The sequence below is a fragment of the Budorcas taxicolor genome, chromosome 19 (assembly GCF_023091745.1).
Source record: "Budorcas taxicolor isolate Tak-1 chromosome 19, Takin1.1, whole genome shotgun sequence".
Classification (NCBI taxonomy): Eukaryota; Metazoa; Chordata; class Mammalia; order Artiodactyla; family Bovidae; genus Budorcas; species Budorcas taxicolor.
In genome coordinates, this window is record NC_068928.1 from 18,887,914 (window position 1) to 18,907,006 (window position 19,093).

Below are 19,093 nucleotides of genomic sequence, written 5' to 3' on the forward strand. Positions count from 1 at the left end.
TGAACCCATGTGACTGGGACTTGAACCCAGCCAAAACCCACGGTACCTGGTTTCAGGACCTCATGAAGTTCAGGTTCTTGATGTCTTATCACAGAAAGAATCCAGTGAGAGACAAAGTGATAGGTAAGAAGAGGATTTATTCAGATTCAGAGAGAAGCACACTCCACAGAGAGGGTGAGCCATCCCAGAAGGTGGGTGTGGCCTTGAAATGTGGCTTGGTCAGCTTTTATGGGCGGGGTAATTTCATGGGCTAATGAGTGGGAGGATTATTCCAAGTATTCTGGGGAAGGGCTGGAGATTTCTAGGAGGTGGGCCACTTTTTGGTCTTTTGATGGAGCCTTGGAACTGTCATGGCGCCTCTGGGTGTGTCATGTAGCTTGCTGAGAGAAGATCAAGGGCTAGAAGTCCATTCCTCTGCCCTCTTAGACCCATTTGATTCTAATTGGTTTATGCTGTGTCCTTGGGCTATGACATTCTCTCAAAAGTTGTGCCCTGCCCCTTGCCCTCCTGTTACAAGCTCAGCAACAAGCTCTGAGAATCCTACAGAACACTGGGACCTTGCTTATCTTTTTGGATATATTAATAATATGATAATTCCCCATAAACTGCTGGGAGCATTCTCGCTCAGAAATAGATGGAGAAGCATCTAGGCTGGCTACACCATCTCCCACACTTTGAGTCATTCTGAGTATAGATGTAAACTAAGATCACATCATACATCTTTGAATCCCTGATACTAACATTCTGCTCATACCACACACACTGTCATACACCCCACCCCACCCCCCCAAAAAAAGTACAATCAGGAAGAATAGTGAAAAATTAAGACAGCAGGGTAAAGTGTAGCATTTCTAGACATTTCATCTTCAGCAAGACTACCACAGCCAAAAAGGGTTGCCTCCAGACTTTTCCTCTGGGCTGTATTATTTTTTCCTGTATGTTCTACAGTTATCGAGGTATCTTTTACTGTTTATTAGTGCCCAAGTTTATGTGTATAAATTATGCTTCTCCAGCTAAAATTTGAGTAAATTCCGTACTCTTCAAATCCAGGATCCCAGACTTCCACAATCTAAAGATTTTAAATTCCTGCCCTCACACCCAAGCACTGAATAATTTTGGATGAAGTCTTAAGGCTTAGCCTGAGGGAGTTGTAGCAATAATAATACAAAGGTCCCCAGAGCAAAACAAACAGGCACACAAGCAGATCTCCTATTGCATAAACAATGAGGCTGTTCTTAACTTTTTTGTTTGTTTGGTTTTGGTCAAAGGAGTCAAAAGACTTTGGCAATTTTTTTCATCTTTGAGATTTAACCATGCTAGGGAACAATAAAAAAATACTAGGAAACAATGAAATATTTGGTGTTTTGGATTGTTGGTTTGTTGTTTCGATTTTCTGGTCGTGATAGGCATCAAACTTCTGTTGTACAATTATCAGTGTTGTTTTTTTTTTTTAAGTCATGTTTGTTGTTTTAAGTTAATATTGTTTCCCTTAGTTATAGGAAGGGGACACTTACTTTCTACTCTCATCAAGGTATACATTCAGAAATAAGATCCTGCAAGAAACCTTCCTAACTTAAAGCTAATTTAGATGTTTGTAACTTCAGAGACCTATGTAGCTGCTAAGCTTAACAGCAACCCACCTGAAATGATAGCTTTAGGTGAGTATGGATTTTCCCCAAACGCCACAATTTTGAATTGGACACATTTATGATATCAAGGGAAATATACCTACAATAGCCATATGAGTAATGAAAGACTCATTACAGAAGCAGCCCACCGTTCCGCACTATCAAGTATTACATATTCTGAAAGAGGAAAGGAAAAAAAAAAAAAACTCACCGCCAAATGAAGTTAAAACTACCTGCAATGATGTGGAGAAAAGTTTTTTTAATCTACATAGGAAAATACTATTTTATCATAAGAAGGAAAAAAGGCAAGATGCAAATTTTATATCATAGTCTAGTCCAAAATTCTAATTCTTTACATAGAAAATGGTTACTCTCCTTGAACAAAAGAATGTAATAATTTTGCTTCCCCTCTCTTATGCTTATGTATTTCCCTGCAGTACAAGAAAATGGTGTAGAAAAACACATCCTCGAGAGAGATAACTACATGAAAATGCCAGACTGTTCAATATAACATTTTGCTGAGATGTAAGAAAATGGAATAAGAGAGTATGCAAACTTTTAAAAGATTATATTTCAAGATAGTAAATGTTGGTTCAAAAATTTCAAAAGAAATGATATCCACATAAAAAATTATGACTAAATCAGCCTTAGTAGATAACCACTCAGCAGCAATGTTTTCTAAGTAACTCAAGAATGAGATTCATTCTTTTTAGTGTTGGATCAGCTTTGTTTTGGAAGTCAATGCTTTCTAGAACTATTCTTTATGATTTTGAATATACACATTCTTTTGTTTTTTATGGTTCTTTCAGTTCAGTTCAGTCGCTCAGTCATGTCTGACTCTCTGTGACCCCATGAATCGCAGCACGCCAGGCCTCCCTGTCCATCACCAACTCCCAGAGTTCACTCAGACTCACGTCCGTCAAGCCAGTGATGCCATCCAGCCATCTCATCCTCTGTCGTCCCGTTCTCCTCCTGACCCCAGCCCCTCCCAGCATCAGTCTTTTCCAATGAATCAACTCTTCGCATGAGGTGGCCAAAGTACTGGAGTTTCAGCTTTAGCATCATTCCTTCCAAAGAAATCCCAGGGCTGATCTCCTTCAGAATGGACTGGTTGGACCTCCTTGCTGTCCAAGGGACTCTCACCCCAATTCCTTATTTTCTAAGAGATTTTGATCTTTCAATTTTGCAGTCAGTTGGGATTACTATGTAAAAAAATAGTGTGTAACATTTATGTTATACTTAGTATCTGACACTTTGTTGCCAGACCCTGTTCTAAACGTTTTTTGTTAATTCAGTTATTCAATTCATAATTTAATGAATTCAATTCTCTAAACTGTGAAGTTGGTAATATTATTTCCATTTTATAGATGAGAAGATTGAGGCATGGGAAGATTAACTAATTTGCCCAAGGACACATAGCTAGGAAATCTTTAAAAGACTAGAAGGAAATGCATCAAGGTATTGATGGCGATTTCTTAGGGTGTGGGGTTATAAAGCGTGGTTAAGAGAGATGACACAAACAGCTCTTGAATCTAGACACTGGCAGCTGTTTAAAAACAGAGAAGACAGACTCCAGAACAGTTTAAGAGAAAACACTGGCAGGGCTTGTGGACAGACTAATGCCACACGGAGAAAGACCGGAGTCTAAAAACACTCCAGCTTCTGGCTTAGGTGACTGGTTGGACGTGTTCACTAGGGTAGGGAATCCAAAAGATGAAGCAATTTGGGGAAAGAAGACTCTCTAGGTTCAGAGTCCACAGAAGAGCCCATTAAAGTGCAAATATGTCTTCCGAACACCGGAACCAACTTGGCTCACTGACACTTGCATCATCCCCGCTGTGGGAATGGTTAGCTGCCTCCCAGAGGCCTAGGCCTCGGGGGAAGGAGGAGCTACCTCTGGGCAGATTCGGTGCGGTCTGCCTTGGCCAGTGGCCACGACACTGCTGACTGCCAGCCTCGCTGCAGCCCCGAGGAAGGCCCGGCCGCAGGGAGCAGGGAGGCAGGACAAAGGCCGCCCAGGAGGTCTCCCGCTGGGGCGGGACGCCATCCCGCCCGTGTCTCGTTCCTCAAGTCGGGTCACCTCGGCCCTTCCAAAAACCGGCTGGCTCACGTCAGAACGCTGGCGGCCGGACGAACGGTGCATCGCGATGTTCCTTGTCTTCTCATTGTTTTTACCCGTGAAACCTCCAGTTCCCCAGCGCAAGAAGGCCGGGGAGGTGGCCAAACCGAGTGGAAACCTGAAATGTCTTTTTTGTTCCTTACAGTACAGTCAGTTTAAATTTCATGCAGTCTTTAAGCTGTGAACTAATATGTATTATACAATTCTCGGTTTGACTTTTCAAAGGTGCTTCAACTTATAAATATCATGCTGGGACCCGCGCCAGGAAAGCCGCACAGTCCGTAGGTTCCAGCCTAGCTTTGGGGGCCTCGGCTGGCGCAGCGGGCGCTCCGCCTGCTCCGCCCCCGCGCGCTTCCGGCTACCGGTCGGGTCCCCGGGACAACGCCCGCGCTCACCCGGAGGGAGGGCGGGGCGCGGAGCCGAGGCCGTCACGTCTCGAACGTCGAGAGGCGGGGTATGGCGCTATGACGTCACGAACCCCGCCCCCGGCCTCCAGATATCCCCCGCGCCGCCCGCCATTTTGTCTCCAGTGTCTCGTTTGCTCTCGGAAGCGTGGAGGGAAGTGTCTTCCTTCGTAGGCGGGAGGAAGGGACCAGCATCTATTGTCTGGGTTTAACTCCGTAGTTCGGTCAGAGGCCTCCCAGAGCTTTCCCGGGGCAGTCGGCAGAAGCCTCTGCGACCGTCCCGCCCCTCCCCTCTGTCCCCGGGACCGGGAGGGACCCAGCCCGCGTCACGCCCCTCGGCGCTCGCCTTCACTCTCTGTCGTTGCGTCCGCATCGCGCCCCCGGAATCAGACGGTATCCCATAGATGGCCAGCTTTCCCCCGAGGGTCAACGAGAAAGAGATCGGTGAGGAATGGGACGGTGGGTGAGGGGTGCTGGCGAGCGCGCGGGGGCGACGGGGAGGCAGGGACTCCCCGGAGGAGGGTGAGTCTGAGGAAGAACAGTGAGTCGGGCTCGAGCCCTGGAGCGAAGAGGAAGGAAGCTTCCCTGCGGGTGGGTGTCGCCGAGGGTAAATGGGATCAGAATTGAAGCGGCGCCTGCTGTGCGCTTGGCAAGGAGGGAGGCGGCGCGCAGAGGAGGCAGAGAGGACCGGAGAGCCGAGTGGCGAGAGCTGCAGGGATCGTGTGGCCCGGGCGGACATGTTCCCCCCACCCTAGATTTTTTCGCCGGCGGTCTGAGCAGGGCCGTTCTCCTGGATTTCTCTTGGTTAAGGGCCTGGGGCGTCGAGTGGGCAGGGGAGGGCTGGGCAAAAGATCCGGCTCTTAAAAAGTTTCCGATGAAGAGAAGTATACTTGTCTGTTCTGAGCTATTATTAAAGGGTGGGTCTTCGTGTATACGAACAATTATAAAGAGGAATGCAGCTATCAGCCTGGAAAAAATGTTTTTAAAAATGGTATGGTGTTCAGAAGGGCAGCAAGCTCAGGGGAGGAGACTCAGTTATCTTTCATATAGGGAGGAGCAGGGTGATTGGGTGGAGTGACCGGAGAAAAGCTGACTTACAGAAGAGCGAACTCTTGAAAAGGCTGTCTGGAAACTGGCTTAGTGGCCAAGCCGAAGACAGGCCAGTAGATGTTGAAGGTCCCCGACCTACCCCAATGACTCACTTGAAAGCACCTTATCTAAATCCTCTCTCTTAAGGTAAAATACCTTAAAGTGGAATCACTTTAAGGGGAATTGAGGTTTGACTGTTCAGTAAACATTGAACTTATCGTATTATATACGTTATTTAAATATCTGCAGTTTGCGGAATTCCCTGGCGGTCCAGTGGCTAGGACAGGGCGCTTTCACTGCGAGCCCTGGGTTGGATTCCCTGGTCGGAAACTAAAGATCCTGCAAGCCCCGCAGGGCAGCCAATATATATATGTATATGTCTGTATATATGTAATAGATAATCATAATACATTTATCTACAGATATGCAGTTTTTACTTTAAAAAATGAAATAGATTTAGCATCTCCCCACCACTGTGTGTTAAATGAAAATTGGAGGTAGCTACTAAGCAGAGAGCGTTTGCATTTCCTTGTTGTTCAACTAAATTGGTGAACATTTTTGAATATTTGGAGGAGGTTTTCTAGAGAAAGGAGGACGCTAAAGTAGCCAAAAGGCCCTCTATCCTGTGTGTGGGTGAAGTTTTATATCTAGAGGCAGCTATCTTAGAATTCTGGTCTTTTGTTCTCTTAGGATAAGGTTGACTGGCAGGTTAGGAGGGGACTTTAACCCTGGTTTTAATAACTATTTTAAGCATACAGAGAAGACAAAATTCATGTCCAGTTGTTAAAACTGTGGGATATAGAAGTCAAAAGTTCTTATTCTCAGTCCAGTGGGGTTTGTTTGTTTTTTCTTTCCTGCTTACAGTGACACTGAGGATGAGTGATTTGCCTTTCTTATATCTGTATTTTACTTCATCTTGAATCATTTTGAAAACTTTCCAATCCTCTCTTCTATGGATTGGACGGTGCTTCTTAGCATACCAGCATGAGGTGGAACCACCCACTAAGTAGCCTTTTAAATTATTTTTTCCGTGTTTAAGTCTCAGTGTTATTTCCTGGTTATAGTGTAAAGTTACTAACTAGATGCCAAATATCTAAAAGAACTTTTGCCTTTTGTAAACTTTTTAAGTCTGGGTTTTTGTTTCTTTGTTTCTTTTTAAAATAAGTACTGAAAGAGGAGGCAAGATTCCATGATTGATGAAAGAAGTCTATATGACAGGCAGTTACTGCCTAGAGCTACAGCGCTCTTTCACAAGGCTGTGCCACAGATCCTCCCTTTATGGTTATGAAATTGCAGGGAAGAATGTGAAGGAGCTGAATCTGGTTTGCTTGGTTGAGCAGTGACTCAGATGATGTGTATAGTGTTGTATCTTATGGCCAGCTTCCCTGGCAGGCAGCCTTTCCATTATACAAAGCTGTTAAATCATACTGTCTTAGGATACTAACATTCAGCAGTTGCAGGTCATATATAAAAGTTCAAGAGGTTTTTTTTCTTCATTATAAAGTTTGTGCTAGTGTATAATATTGTACCAGTAAGTATTTAAATTATTTGGTTAAATGCAATGATCATTTTATATATCTTGTTAATAAGCAAAGAAACACAGAGTAATTATTAGCTAAATACTTGTAATGGTATAGTGTATTTATTTGGCAGTATTTGTTGAGGGTGGCCCTATAAGTACATTCATCTAGTTTAATCAGAGGCTTTCTCTTTTTAAGAAAATGCTTGCATGTTTTTCAGTTGAATTTTAGAACTTATTTGTCCCTTATTTGTGAACTTCGATTTTTTTTTTTCCTCCTAAAATTTGTGGATTCTAAAAGATAGATGTGGTTAAAGAGAAGCCCCCCCACCTCCACTTTAGAAAAAAAATGGGCGGAGGTTGCAGATCACGGGGCCAGGCACAAAAATGATATAAGACTGTGGGCTTGAAGGCATGGAGGGGGACATGAAGCAGCAAGCCTTCTCTAAAATCGTTTGTGTGTGTGTTGTCTGACTGCTGCACAACTTTTGGGATCTTAGTCCCTGACCAGGGATTGAACCCTGGCCATGGCAGTGAAAGCCCAGAATCTTAACCACTAAGCTACCAGGGAACGCTGTTGTTTGTATGCTTTAAAAAATCATTCTGCAGGCATCAAGAGTGTCACTGGTTTTTGAATTGTATATTAAAGTCATGTTCCTGCCAGTGAAATTGTTGCTGTTTTGATACAAGTGGGGCAGGGGTATTGGGGGGGTGGGGTGGGGCAGAGATCTGCTTTTGATTAAATCACACCTGCAATAATGTGTTAATTGAAAAGGTTCCACTGTTTTAAGGGCCATTATTAACTGGAATTTATCCAGAACAGTATGAAAGTGAAGGTAGAGAATGGACTTGAAACAATGCAATCTAAGGGATGATTGAAAACTCACCAGATTTTATCATGGTGAAAGGATTTAGTTCCTGATGTCATGACTGTCTTCAATATATGAATGTCATGTGAGCGCAGGATCTCTTATTCTCTTTGATCAGACACAAGACTGAGTGGGTAGAGTGGCAAGAAGGAAGATTTTGAGTCATTAAAAGGAAATACTCTGATAATCTCAGCTATGCCAGAATAGGTGCATATTTATGAGTGTCACAGGAAAACAGATTTCAGTTTTGTTTTACTTTTTAAACCACATCTCATTTGTTTAATGTGACAAAGAATTGGGCAAGGAAATAGTTAAGTCACTTAAGAACGGGAATTTATACATGTGCTTTCATATTTGTTCAATAAATATTTGCTGAGCCCCTGTCGCATGCCAGATGCTACGCTCTCTGTTGGCAAAGCCATACATTGAGACTATGAGTACATTTTGGGGGTTTGCGTAAGTGTATCTGCTCTTGCAGTAAGAGTATCAGTGGCTCTCATTTGAATTGCAATACGTAAGACTACGTTGTTGGAAAGTTTAAGCCCAAAACATAAAAAATAGATTACAGAGTTGACCACAAAGCGAACCACAAAATAGATAACAGGAAACTAAACTGAAGGTAACTTACAACTGAAAAGGGAGAGTAACAGAATTTGAAATCAAGAGGAGCCCAAGACAGCAGTGGGGACAGGCTTAAGAAGATCCTGTCCCAGAATCGAGGAAATAGCAGCCACATTTGCATGTGCATAAAAATAAAAAGACATGAAATTGTTCCACTTTTTTGTCCTTAAAAACCGAAAGAATTACTTCCATTTGGGGATCAGTTTGGTGGCCCATTAGGAAGATACTGAGGACCACTATTTGAGAATCACAAACATAATGCATTTTATTTTATTTTTTGCTTGTTTGGCTGTGCCACTTGTCATGTGAGCTCTTAGTTCCCCAGCCAGGGGAACCTGCCCCCTGCAGTGGAAGTGCAGAGTCCTAGCCACCATATCACCAGTGAAATCCCTATAATGCATTTTAAAGTACAGGTTGGAGGATTTTTTGATTTTTGTGACCTGAAAAAGATAAGAATATTCTTGTCTGACTAGACCATTCATTTGATAGTGCTTCCATTGAGTAGTGGTATAATACTATATAGTGGATTATGGTTTTTGAAAGCTGCTGTTTGCAGAAGATACTTTTCCTGTAGAGCAACTTTGGTTTCTTGCATTTTAAATGTTAGTAATTTGAAGAAAACAAGGCAGGGGCTTCCCTGGTGGTCCAGTGGCTAAAACTGTGCTCCCAATGCAGGGGGCCCCGGTTCAATCTGGGAGCTAGATTCCACGTGTCTCAACAAATATGGGAGGATCTCACATGCTACAACTAAGATCTGGCACAGCCAAAAAAAAAAAAGCATAAGGCTGTGTGAAAGTCAGGACTTCAGTAATTGCTATCCTTGAGAGATCATTACTTATTTTTATTTGACCAGGTTTTTTTTTTTCCTTAATTGAAACTTTCTTTAAAAGTTCTTGATTTGGAAAATGTTAGGAAAATCAGTTCGCCAGAACTCATAAAGATGTTTATGATCATCAAGGGGTCTTCATGCAGCCTCTCTTCAAAGGGCAGAATGCAGAACTTGGTGCATAAAAGAGGGGGGGGGGAGTCAGTGGAGTTGAGTTAATGCCAAAGTAATATGGATACAGTCTCAAATTCATTGTTGTTATACACAATGTCTTGTATTTTTTCTTTTAGTGAGATCACGTACTATAGGTGAACTTTTAGCTCCAGCAGCTCCTTTTGACAAGAAATGTGGTCGTGAAAACTGGACTGTTGCTTTTGCCCCAGATGGTTCGTACTTTGCCTGGTCACAAGGACATCGCACAGTGAAGCTTGTTCCGTGGTCCCAGTGCCTTAAGAACTTGTAAGACTCTTCTTTTTTGTATTTTGTATCTATCTGTAGGATTTACTTTTTTCTGTGTGGACTAATACAGTTATTTCGTTGTTTTATGTTATTTCTTTTGAAGACTGTTTTATATATGTTTTGATCATAAGCTGAATGTATTTGTTAGAAAATCTGTGGAAAGAATTGTCTAGCCTTAATTATATATTACAGAATATTTTCTCAGATAGTTTGGTGTTTTTCTTTTCCATATAGTAAATAAAGGCAGATTAATTGTGCCTTGATAGTGTAGTTTCTAAAATGTGTGTGAGCCACCAGGGAAGTCCCTGGCGGCTCAGGTGGTAAAGAATCTGCCTGCAGTCCAGGAGACCTGAGTTCAGTCCCTGGGTTGGAAAGATCCCCTGGAGAAGGGCATGGCAACCCACCCCAGTATTCTTGCCTGGAGAATTCATGGACAGAGGAGCCTGGCGGGCTACAGTCCATGGGGTTGCAGAGTCAGACATGACTGAGCAGCTAGCACACGCATGTAGTGTCATTTCTAAAATGTGTGCCCTGAATTTAAAGTCTTTCCCTTCTTCTTGTGTCTAGTTCACCTTAATGGTTTTATTCATTTATGTCTTTATTGCTGCTGATTATTATGGCATTTAGACAGTTTTCTGGTGTCAGCTTCACAGTATGTTCTCAGAGTTTGTTTTCTGCTTGTTTATACTTTTGGGTTAATGAAAAGAGCCCTAATTAATATAGGATTCTACATCAATAAGGATATATTGAAACACATTTGAAATGACAAAATTACAAATTGCTTTTTATTGTTGAACTTTTTCTTAGACACTGAGGATTTTGGTCTGAATTTATTTGGTCATGCCCACATAGCTAATAGCAGATTTTCCCTCTCTCATCTATAAGGATTCTATTGTTACTCAGTATTACTATAATAATATGGAAGTTATTTTAGCAAACACTTATTAGTATCCACAGGAGTCCAGAATAAATAATAACTAGATGACAATCTGGCTTTTTTTTTTTACCAGTCTCTTGCATGGCACCAAGAATATCACCAATTCAAGTGGTTTAAGATTATCAAGACAAAACAGTGATGGTGGTCAGAAAAATAAGCCTCGTGAACATATTATAGACTGTGGCGATATAGTCTGGAGTCTTGCTTTTGGATCATCAGTTCCAGAGAAACAGAGTCGCTGTGTAAATATAGAATGGCATCGATTCAGATTTGGACAAGATCAGCTACTCCTTGCCACAGGGTTAAACAGTGGACGTATCAAAATATGGGATGTATATACAGGTATGAAGTCATAGTCTTGAAAGCAAACTTGATTATTTTATGATGTGAGCATAGCTTGTAGACACTAGAAGAATACGATTTGAGGATTTTAACTTACGGAGAAGCAAGAATTGATCCTCTGAATCTGTCTTTATACATATATCTTTATTGGCCTAAATAGCACCTGCAGCTTATAGTTTTAATTTAGGAAAATAGAGTTCATATTTCTTGGTCACTCTTCAGAGAATATTATAGTAGGAAGGGCATGCCTAAGGAACATTTAGTTAATTATCACTTGTAAACTAGTAATGTGCTTTATGACTCAAATTGCAAGATGTTTGCTTATATACTTTTTCAATATGTAATAGCTTAGAGGCATTCAAGGTAAATCTGGTTTTCAGCAATCATTATCTAACCTCTGGAAGGCTTTAGTGGCATTTTATCTAAAGTTTAACCAGGTAGGTTGAGAAGATAAATTCTTTGGGCAGTTAAAAGTAAATATGTCCGGGGAATTCACTGGCAGTCCAGTAGTTAGGTCTTGGCGGGTGCTTCCCTGCAAGGGGCATGGGTTTGATCCCTGGTCTGGGAACTAAGATCTCAAAAAACACGAGACATGCCTGCAGTGCACCGCCCCCCAAAAAAGTAAATGTGCTCTTCACTACCTAAAATGTATAGTTTCAGACTGATAGTCGGTACTCCAAAATTTAAAAGATTTTTAAAAATGAGCTTTAAAACAGTATGTACATTAGAATACAGCAAGCGATAGTAACATTGAGTGGGGATAATGAATCAGTAAATTTGATTGAATTCTGGGGAAAAGTTTAAAAAGTAAGCACATCACTTTCCATAGAAAAACAAAACTCATATAGTAGATGAATAAATACTTTTTTTTCATTGAGATTATGTTTGAAAGTTCAGGCTGTTACTATACAAGGGTGTTTTTTTAAAAAAATTATTTGGCTGCATGGGGTCTTAGTTGTGGCCTGCCACGTCTTGTTCCCTGACCGGGGATCAGACCCAGGCCCTCTGCATTTGGAGTGTGGAATCTTAGCCACTGGGCCACCAGGGAAGTCCCACAAAGATTTTAAATGATGCAGATTTTCTTGATATTAAGTTGACTTGGTCCAAGAGTTTGTTCACATTTCAGAAATTCCCTTTTAATTTTTCTAATAAATTTAGGCTTTGGTATCTTTGAAATAATTCATTTTAAGACATTGTAAATAGTGAATCTAAAGATAATAGTAAAAGCACACTAATAAATAAGTCATTTTACAAAGGAGGTCCCCATCTATTTCTCTCCTTTCTTTTTTCAATGATGAGAAACCTGATTTTTAAAAATATGAAAGGTGGTAAAAATTATTAACATTGCCTCTTTCTGACCTTCCATTGCATTTAGGAAAACTCCTCCTTAACTTGGTCGATCATACTGAAGTGGTCAGAGATCTAACTTTTGCTCCAGATGGGAGCTTGATCCTGGTGTCAGCTTCAAGAGACAAAACTCTGAGAGTGTGGGACCTGAAAGATGACGGTATGTCTGTCTTTCTAGGCTGTGGAAAAGAATTAGTTTCTGGGTATTATTACTGAGATGTACTACAAACACTTGAGGTTAACAGTGACATGATCATAGTTTCCTTTTCTTTGCCTAGTCCTTTGGCCCCTTTTCCCTGTGCAGATCAAACAAAACTGTAAATATGACCTGGAATAGGAGCCAGCAGTTACTCTAAGTAAACAATCTGATGTTACTCGGAAACTAACTACGCAGATCTGTATCAACTATTTGAGGACAAAATCTATATCAGTTTTAAGGTTTTATTCGAACTGGTTTTGTGTTGGTTTATTTCCTTTATATTGGGGAAGGTTATCAACTTCCTATTTGCTTAGTGAAAATTTAAGAAGATCTTGATGTAATGAAAGATACTCCTTAGTAATTAATAACATGTAAATTCAAACATGATTTATACACCAGAATTTATAATATGTAAATACTAAACATATCTTGGATAGGTTAAGTAAGAAATTATAAAATAAGAGATTTACCCTCCAATATAGTAAAAGGAATGTCAGTGTCAAGTTTTAGCTTTTTTGGAAACATTGGTAATTGTGGTGCCTTTACAAAGTTTTGGGAAATCTGCCTTGTTTGAGAGGGCCTGAGATGAGCATTTCTTCCCCCTTCTTAACCTCCAGTGAAAGGATTTTAAGTTTTAACTAGAACCTTACATTAAGATCCATTGGTGCTCCTCCAGCCTCAAGCTGGAAGTTGACAGGCTTGTTTAGACAAGTGTAGCTTAAATTGAGTGGAGTAGGAAACAAGTCCCTCAGATTTGGAGACTTGTTTCGGCTTACGGGTAGTAACTTACCTGAGAGAACAATACACTACTACCAAACCATGTGGCACCTCTTCTGTCTACATTTATCGATTCTCTAATTGCTTAGCTGTTAAGGGATCCCAAAAGGTAAAAAAATAAAAAACTAAGAGAGTCAGCTGACCTTTTAAAGGGCCAGATGGTGACTATCTAGGCTTGTAGACCATACTATCTCTGCAGTAGTTAACTCCCCTCTGTGGCCGCAACCATTGGCATGCTTGTGTTTCAGTAAAACTTCGGTGCAAAAATAAGCACTGGGTATATATTGCCAACCCCTGTTGTAGAGCTGTAGTGTTATAGATCACTGCCCCTTAGAAGTTTGTGATTCTGCCATTTTTGAAATGCTAGTCATTTGAATTAGATTCCAGGGTTAACACAGATTTTTTCTTTTTGTTCAGGAAACATGATGAAAGTATTGCGGGGCCATCAGAACTGGGTGTATAGCTGTGCATTCTCTCCTGACTCTTCTATGCTGTGTTCAGTGGGAGCCAGTAAAGCAGTATGTGTCAAAGTTCCTGTATATTTATTGTGAATTGGATTGTAATAATGTCTGCAAAATCATTTTAAATCTGGTAACCTATTAAGTCTGTGCTCGGTGTCTTAAATATCTTAAATGTGTTATCTCATGATGGGGGAGAATTTGCATGAGGGAAATTAAATAAATATAGCTATTGACAATATTATAAAGTGAGAAATTGGGTTGCTTTAGTTAGAAATGATACATGAACAATACGGGGCATGGCAGTTTTATTTTCTATAAGATCTAGGGAAGTGTATATGTTGTAGAAGAGATCTAGTCCAAATGGTAAACATCCCCTTGCTAATTATTTTCTTCTCTGTTGTTCTATTTTTTTTTTTGGTCCAGTTTGCTGTTTAAAAAGTTTTGAGTCCCAGCTGGTCCTGGACATTTAACTGAAAAAAGTAACTTAAAAATCTAAGAAGAGTAAAAATAATAGTCATGTATGTCCTAGAGTGAATTTCATCTAAATTTTATAGGGTCTGTCTTGCATAGCATACCTGTCGACAGATTAAGTATAAAGTGACTCTTAAGAGAGTTATCCTTATTGATGGACCCCCCTTTAGTCAGTTATCTAACTAGCTGTGTTAGTATAAAGAGATCTTATTAGCTTCAGGTATTTATGAAAATGGTTGACGTCCAAATAAATGTGATGATCACAATACACTTTGAATTAATGGGGGTGGGAGTCTGGTTAAAATGGATTTTATTTAGCCAAGAAGTGTGTTAAAATGATAGTTGCAAATGTTGACAGTTTAGGGAAAAAATACTCAGTTCTTTAAAAATCATAAGAAGAGCAAAGCTAGATGTTGACATTGCTATTTTAGGCTGTGTGTTTTCCATATGCTTCTTGCTTTCCCTGTCACAGGTGGTGGCAGCAATATTGGTGTGATTGAGGTTATGCTGGCACCACTCGCACACAGGCGCACAATGGTGTTAGCTGGGCAGAAAGAGTGGCATCTCTGGCTACCGGGCTGGGGGCGACCTTTACCATAGGATGAAGTAACCTTGCATTCGGCTGCAAGGTGTACTGTACGTACACAGGTGCTGGTCGATGTCCACTTTCTGCTTTTCTTTCTTTCTTTTTTTCTTTTTAAAAATAATTAAAAATAATTCCCCCCGCAGTGAAACCAACTGACTCCTCCGATGTAATTGATCTTCCAGTCTGGTAGAATTGGGAGTCTTAACATGTGAAACCAATTTAGTGTAATATAATTGGCTTTCAAATGGTTTCTCTGTGCTATTTTTTGGAATTCATTGTGATACTAGAGATACCTTAAGTCTTTGATCCAACTGAAAGTTTGTATTTATTTTCTTTGGAAGTAATATGTTGTGTCTGTGCAGAAAAAAAGTAGCAAAAAGGATTGCTTTACTCCAAGAGGAGGAGAGTTTATCTTATTAGGATTGTTACAAACCTCTAAGCTGATGTTTAATATAACAGACTGAAGTAAACATTAGAATCCTGTTCAGAGCTATTCTGCACAGTCTAACTACACTGATCTTTAGAATCTAAAACTATGTGTGAACTAGTACTAAAGTAACTTAAATGTTTTACACTTAAAATGACTAATGATTGTGGTCGGTTTGGGAAAAATAAGATTGGCAAATCTTGATTCACAGAAATGTTAATTGTATTATTTTTGTAAATTAGCATTTTCATTTTGTAATGTGGTTTAACATCCTTGTTGTTTGCCAAAGAAATTTCATTTGGCTGTGAAAAATTCTCTTTGCTTGCAGTATCTGTTTCTCTTCCTAGGCTCACGTTGGTGACCCAAGCCTATTGTAAACAAGTGATTATCTCAAAGGGAGATGCCAATGGAGTAACAATTTGTTAACCTTATATTTTCTGTCTGTATATTTTTAAAAAATTTGGTAGTTTCTGGAAATAAAAAAAGGGGGTTTGTAGTACTTAACCCTATTTATTTTTGTATATTTTAGTTAATTAGTTTTTGGAATAAATGGATTTCAGTATAATTTTGTGGTTAAGTTGCATTGCCTTTTTTGTGTTTAGGCTTATTTTTAAATTAACATTTAACAGAAACATTTGAAATAGAATTTGCATGTCTATCTTAATTAACTTAAAAACTGATTTTAATCTGACTATGACACTGAGCATATTCTTTTAATTATTCATAATTTATAATGTTTAATTTAATATAATTTTAATTAAATTTAGCTGTTTTAGTTTAAGATGTGCGATTTTGTCCTCTGCATGTCTGAGTGAAGCTATAACATGTGCCTTTTCTTGCAGGTTTTCCTTTGGAATATGGATAAATACACCATGATACGAAAACTAGACGGGCATCACCACGATGTTGTAGCTTGTGACTTTTCTCCTGATGGAGCATTGCTGGCTACGGCATCTTACGATACTCGAGTGTATATCTGGGATCCACACACTGGAGCCATTCTGATGGAATTTGGGTGGGTACAGCATGTATTATTTCAGTCTGTAATTCTTCTCTACTATCAGTGTAGTTTAAGAAGTTCCAGAGTTGATCAGAATCATTAACATGTGACATCTAAACTTACAGTCTATTGTAATTTGAAATTTGGGTGTCATTTATGCCCTTTAATAATGCATTTAAATTCTGCCAATAAACTTGACTGTCTTGATACAGATCTTGTTACTTAACAGGACATGACTCTGTAGAAGTGGTAATTATATTTAGAGTTTTGTGTTGGGGAACTGTAAACTTAGTCTTAAGAGTCTTAAACCACTCTAAAAGAGAGATTAGTAATTAGGTTTAATTACTTCGTTTAAAGTGGGTAGATCAACTCTGCTCTGTCTTCTCAATTGTGTTCATGAAGGCCACTCTAAACTATTCAAAGACTGATGTACAAAGTAGTTTTGTTTCTTGAGGTGACTCTCACTTGCCCTAAAAACGTCTTTTACTTCAGGCACCTGTTTCCCCCACCCACTCCAATATTTGCTGGAGGAGCAAATGACCGATGGGTACGATCTGTATCGTTCAGTCATGATGGATTGCACGTTGCAAGCCTTGCTGATGATAAGTAAGTGTGTGAATTACAGCTTGACATTTTTATTACTGTCTTTTAAAGATTTCCTTTCATTCTTCTACTTAATAAAAAACATTCTTAAGGATGAAAAAATCTTTCTGCAGTTTGAGTTTTAATGACTTTTTATCCAGACAACACTTTGGGAGATGTTGGTATGTCGTAAAGAATATTGGCCTGAGTAGTATTCGTGTAAACTGAAGATAATGAGTGCCTTTTCCTTTGTTCTTTATTAACTAGTTCAGGCAAACTAGGTACATTTTTAATTAGCTTTTTAGCTCAGCTGACAGGTTTCTTTTTTTAAGTAATATCTTATAAAGGTTGAAACAAGGACATTGTCAAAATGAAATAAATGGTAAAAACAGTCATAAGTACCTACTGAAATTGGGTTTGTAAGGATGAAATGTCACGTGTCTGAAATGTGCTGCTTTTGGTAAGAATCAGAAACTAGATGCAGCCATTCCATTTTCCCATACTTTTATCAATGTGCCTGGATATGGCACTAAGCAGTTTGGGAACATCGATTTAGAAAGTGACTCATTACGATCTTTCTAGAATGTTAAGAAACATGGGGAGAGTTATTTATTGTTTTCCTTTTTGTTTGGGCTAGGTTCTGATTTAGCACAGAGTGATTTCTTTCTGAATTTTAAAAGTTGCTTTTACCTTAAATTTCCAACTAGATAATTATTGGACAATTTATTTCCTTTCTAGAATGGTGAGGTTCTGGAGAATTGATGAGGATTATCCTGTGCAGGTTGCACCTTTGAGCAATGGTCTTTGCTGTGCCTTTTCTACTGATGGCAGTGTTTTAGCTGCTGGGTAAGTGATTTTTCTCTTAAGAGGCAATTTAAGTTGGCTTTAGTCAAAGCAGCCTGTATGTTACTCAGTAAATTCCATAAGGGCTCTTTATAATACTATTGCAGGTCTTCTTAATCAGGTTTTAATGTGCAATTTGTGGCTCCAGCTCGCAGCCTTGGTGGTAATTGTTTGAAGTGTAGGATGATGAAATATGTGGATTTGTGTGACTGAGCCTGTGATTTTTGTTTGTTTCTATTTAGGACACATGATGGAAGTGTGTATTTTTGGGCAACTCCAAGGCAAGTCCCTAGCCTTCAACATTTATGTCGCATGTCAATCCGGAGAGTGATGCCCACCCAAGAAGTCCAGGAGCTGCCGGTTCCTTCCAAAGTTTTAGAGTTTCTCTCCTACCGTCTTTAGAGGACGCTGCCTTCCCTAGTATTAGGGACTGAACACACTTTACACAAACCTCAAGCTTTACTGACTTCAAGGTTTAGGAGATTTATTTAATTTGATACATTCTTGTATTGCATTTTGATCAGTTGAGCTTTTAAAATATTATTTATAGACCTTAGAACTATTTCTGAACATATCAAATGTAAATTTTTTCTAAAATTTAACTGTGAAAACATACGTACATGTATATATTTATATATAAGCTGCTATGTGTTGAATGGCCCCTTTTGCTTTTCTCGTTCTTAGTGTCAGCATGTATATGTTGCTTCAGTAGAGCCGCAGTATATATCTTTGCTGTAAGGTGGAAGTAACTTTTTATTCTGTAACACTGAGTTAGCTGGTAAATACTAACTTAAGAAAGCTGAATCGCACCATACAAAACGTATATTTGGTTGAGGGGTGGTCGGACAACTGACTTGCAAGTAAAACACAACTTCTGTTTAGGGAAGAATTTTGTTTTTGTTAGGAGTGGCATCTGAGAGGTAGAGTTTGAATGTGACATTATTAAATTAAAAATAGGATATAACCAGGAAAAAGGCATGTCTTTTTTTTTTCCCCTAACTGTTGCGGCGGGCCTTAATTTTGGAAAGCAGCTTGCTACTTTAACCCCTGTGGTATAAATAAAGTACTATAAATTTTAGTCAATTTGAAAAATCCATCTACTGTATTATTGCTAAATATTTTGTTTGTACTAAGGGACAGTTAAGACTGTGGTGGGGATTTGTTTTGTTTTTTTAATACACATATCCTATGTTTCTGCAGAGGATAATACTGGTGACTTGCCAAAGAGAAGCAATACAGTATATCTGCTTTTTTTCTGTTATTTATCTTATCTGCAGATACTAAGAATGTATGCATTATGTAAAATATATTTTTTTGTTGAGTTTTCTAATTAAAGACTTAAAAAACTATCGCAGATGTTTCTTAAACATGTTGGAAGCACCAACCACAAGCAAATTGAACAAGAGTAATGAAGAAATGCACAACTATAGGGCACTCAGTTCAGTCGCTCAGTTGTGTCCAACTCTTTGCGACCCCATGGACTGCAGCACGCCAGGCTTCCTTGTCCATCACCGACTCCCAGAGCCTACTCAAACTTGTCCATTGAGTCGGTGATGCCATCCAACCATCTCATCCTCTGTCATCCCC

The 19,093-nt window shown here is 39.6% G+C and overlaps 1 protein-coding gene across 3 annotated transcripts; it reads left to right on the plus strand.

Annotated features, from left to right (window-relative positions):
- The first annotated feature begins 4,289 nt into the window (after positions 1-4,289).
- On the plus strand, positions 4,290-18,815 carry WSB1 (WD repeat and SOCS box containing 1). 3 transcript variants are annotated; one of them, XM_052657779.1, is made up of 9 exons: positions 4,290-4,595; positions 9,366-9,534; positions 10,545-10,813; positions 12,189-12,320; positions 13,554-13,654; positions 15,924-16,096; positions 16,574-16,687; positions 17,402-17,509; positions 17,749-18,815. In XM_052657779.1, exons 1-9 carry the CDS (start codon positions 4,556-4,558, stop codon positions 17,906-17,908), a joined length of 1,266 nt encoding a protein of 421 aa, XP_052513739.1. In that variant the 5' UTR covers positions 4,290-4,555; the 3' UTR covers positions 17,909-18,815. The 3 variants fall into 3 exon arrangements, with proteins under 3 accessions (XP_052513739.1, XP_052513740.1, XP_052513741.1); XM_052657780.1 differs by lacking the exons at positions 9,366-9,534; positions 10,545-10,813; XM_052657781.1 differs by lacking the exons at positions 15,924-16,096; positions 16,574-16,687; positions 17,402-17,509; positions 17,749-18,815 and adding an exon at positions 14,541-14,706.
- The last annotated feature ends 278 nt before the right edge of the window (positions 18,816-19,093 follow it).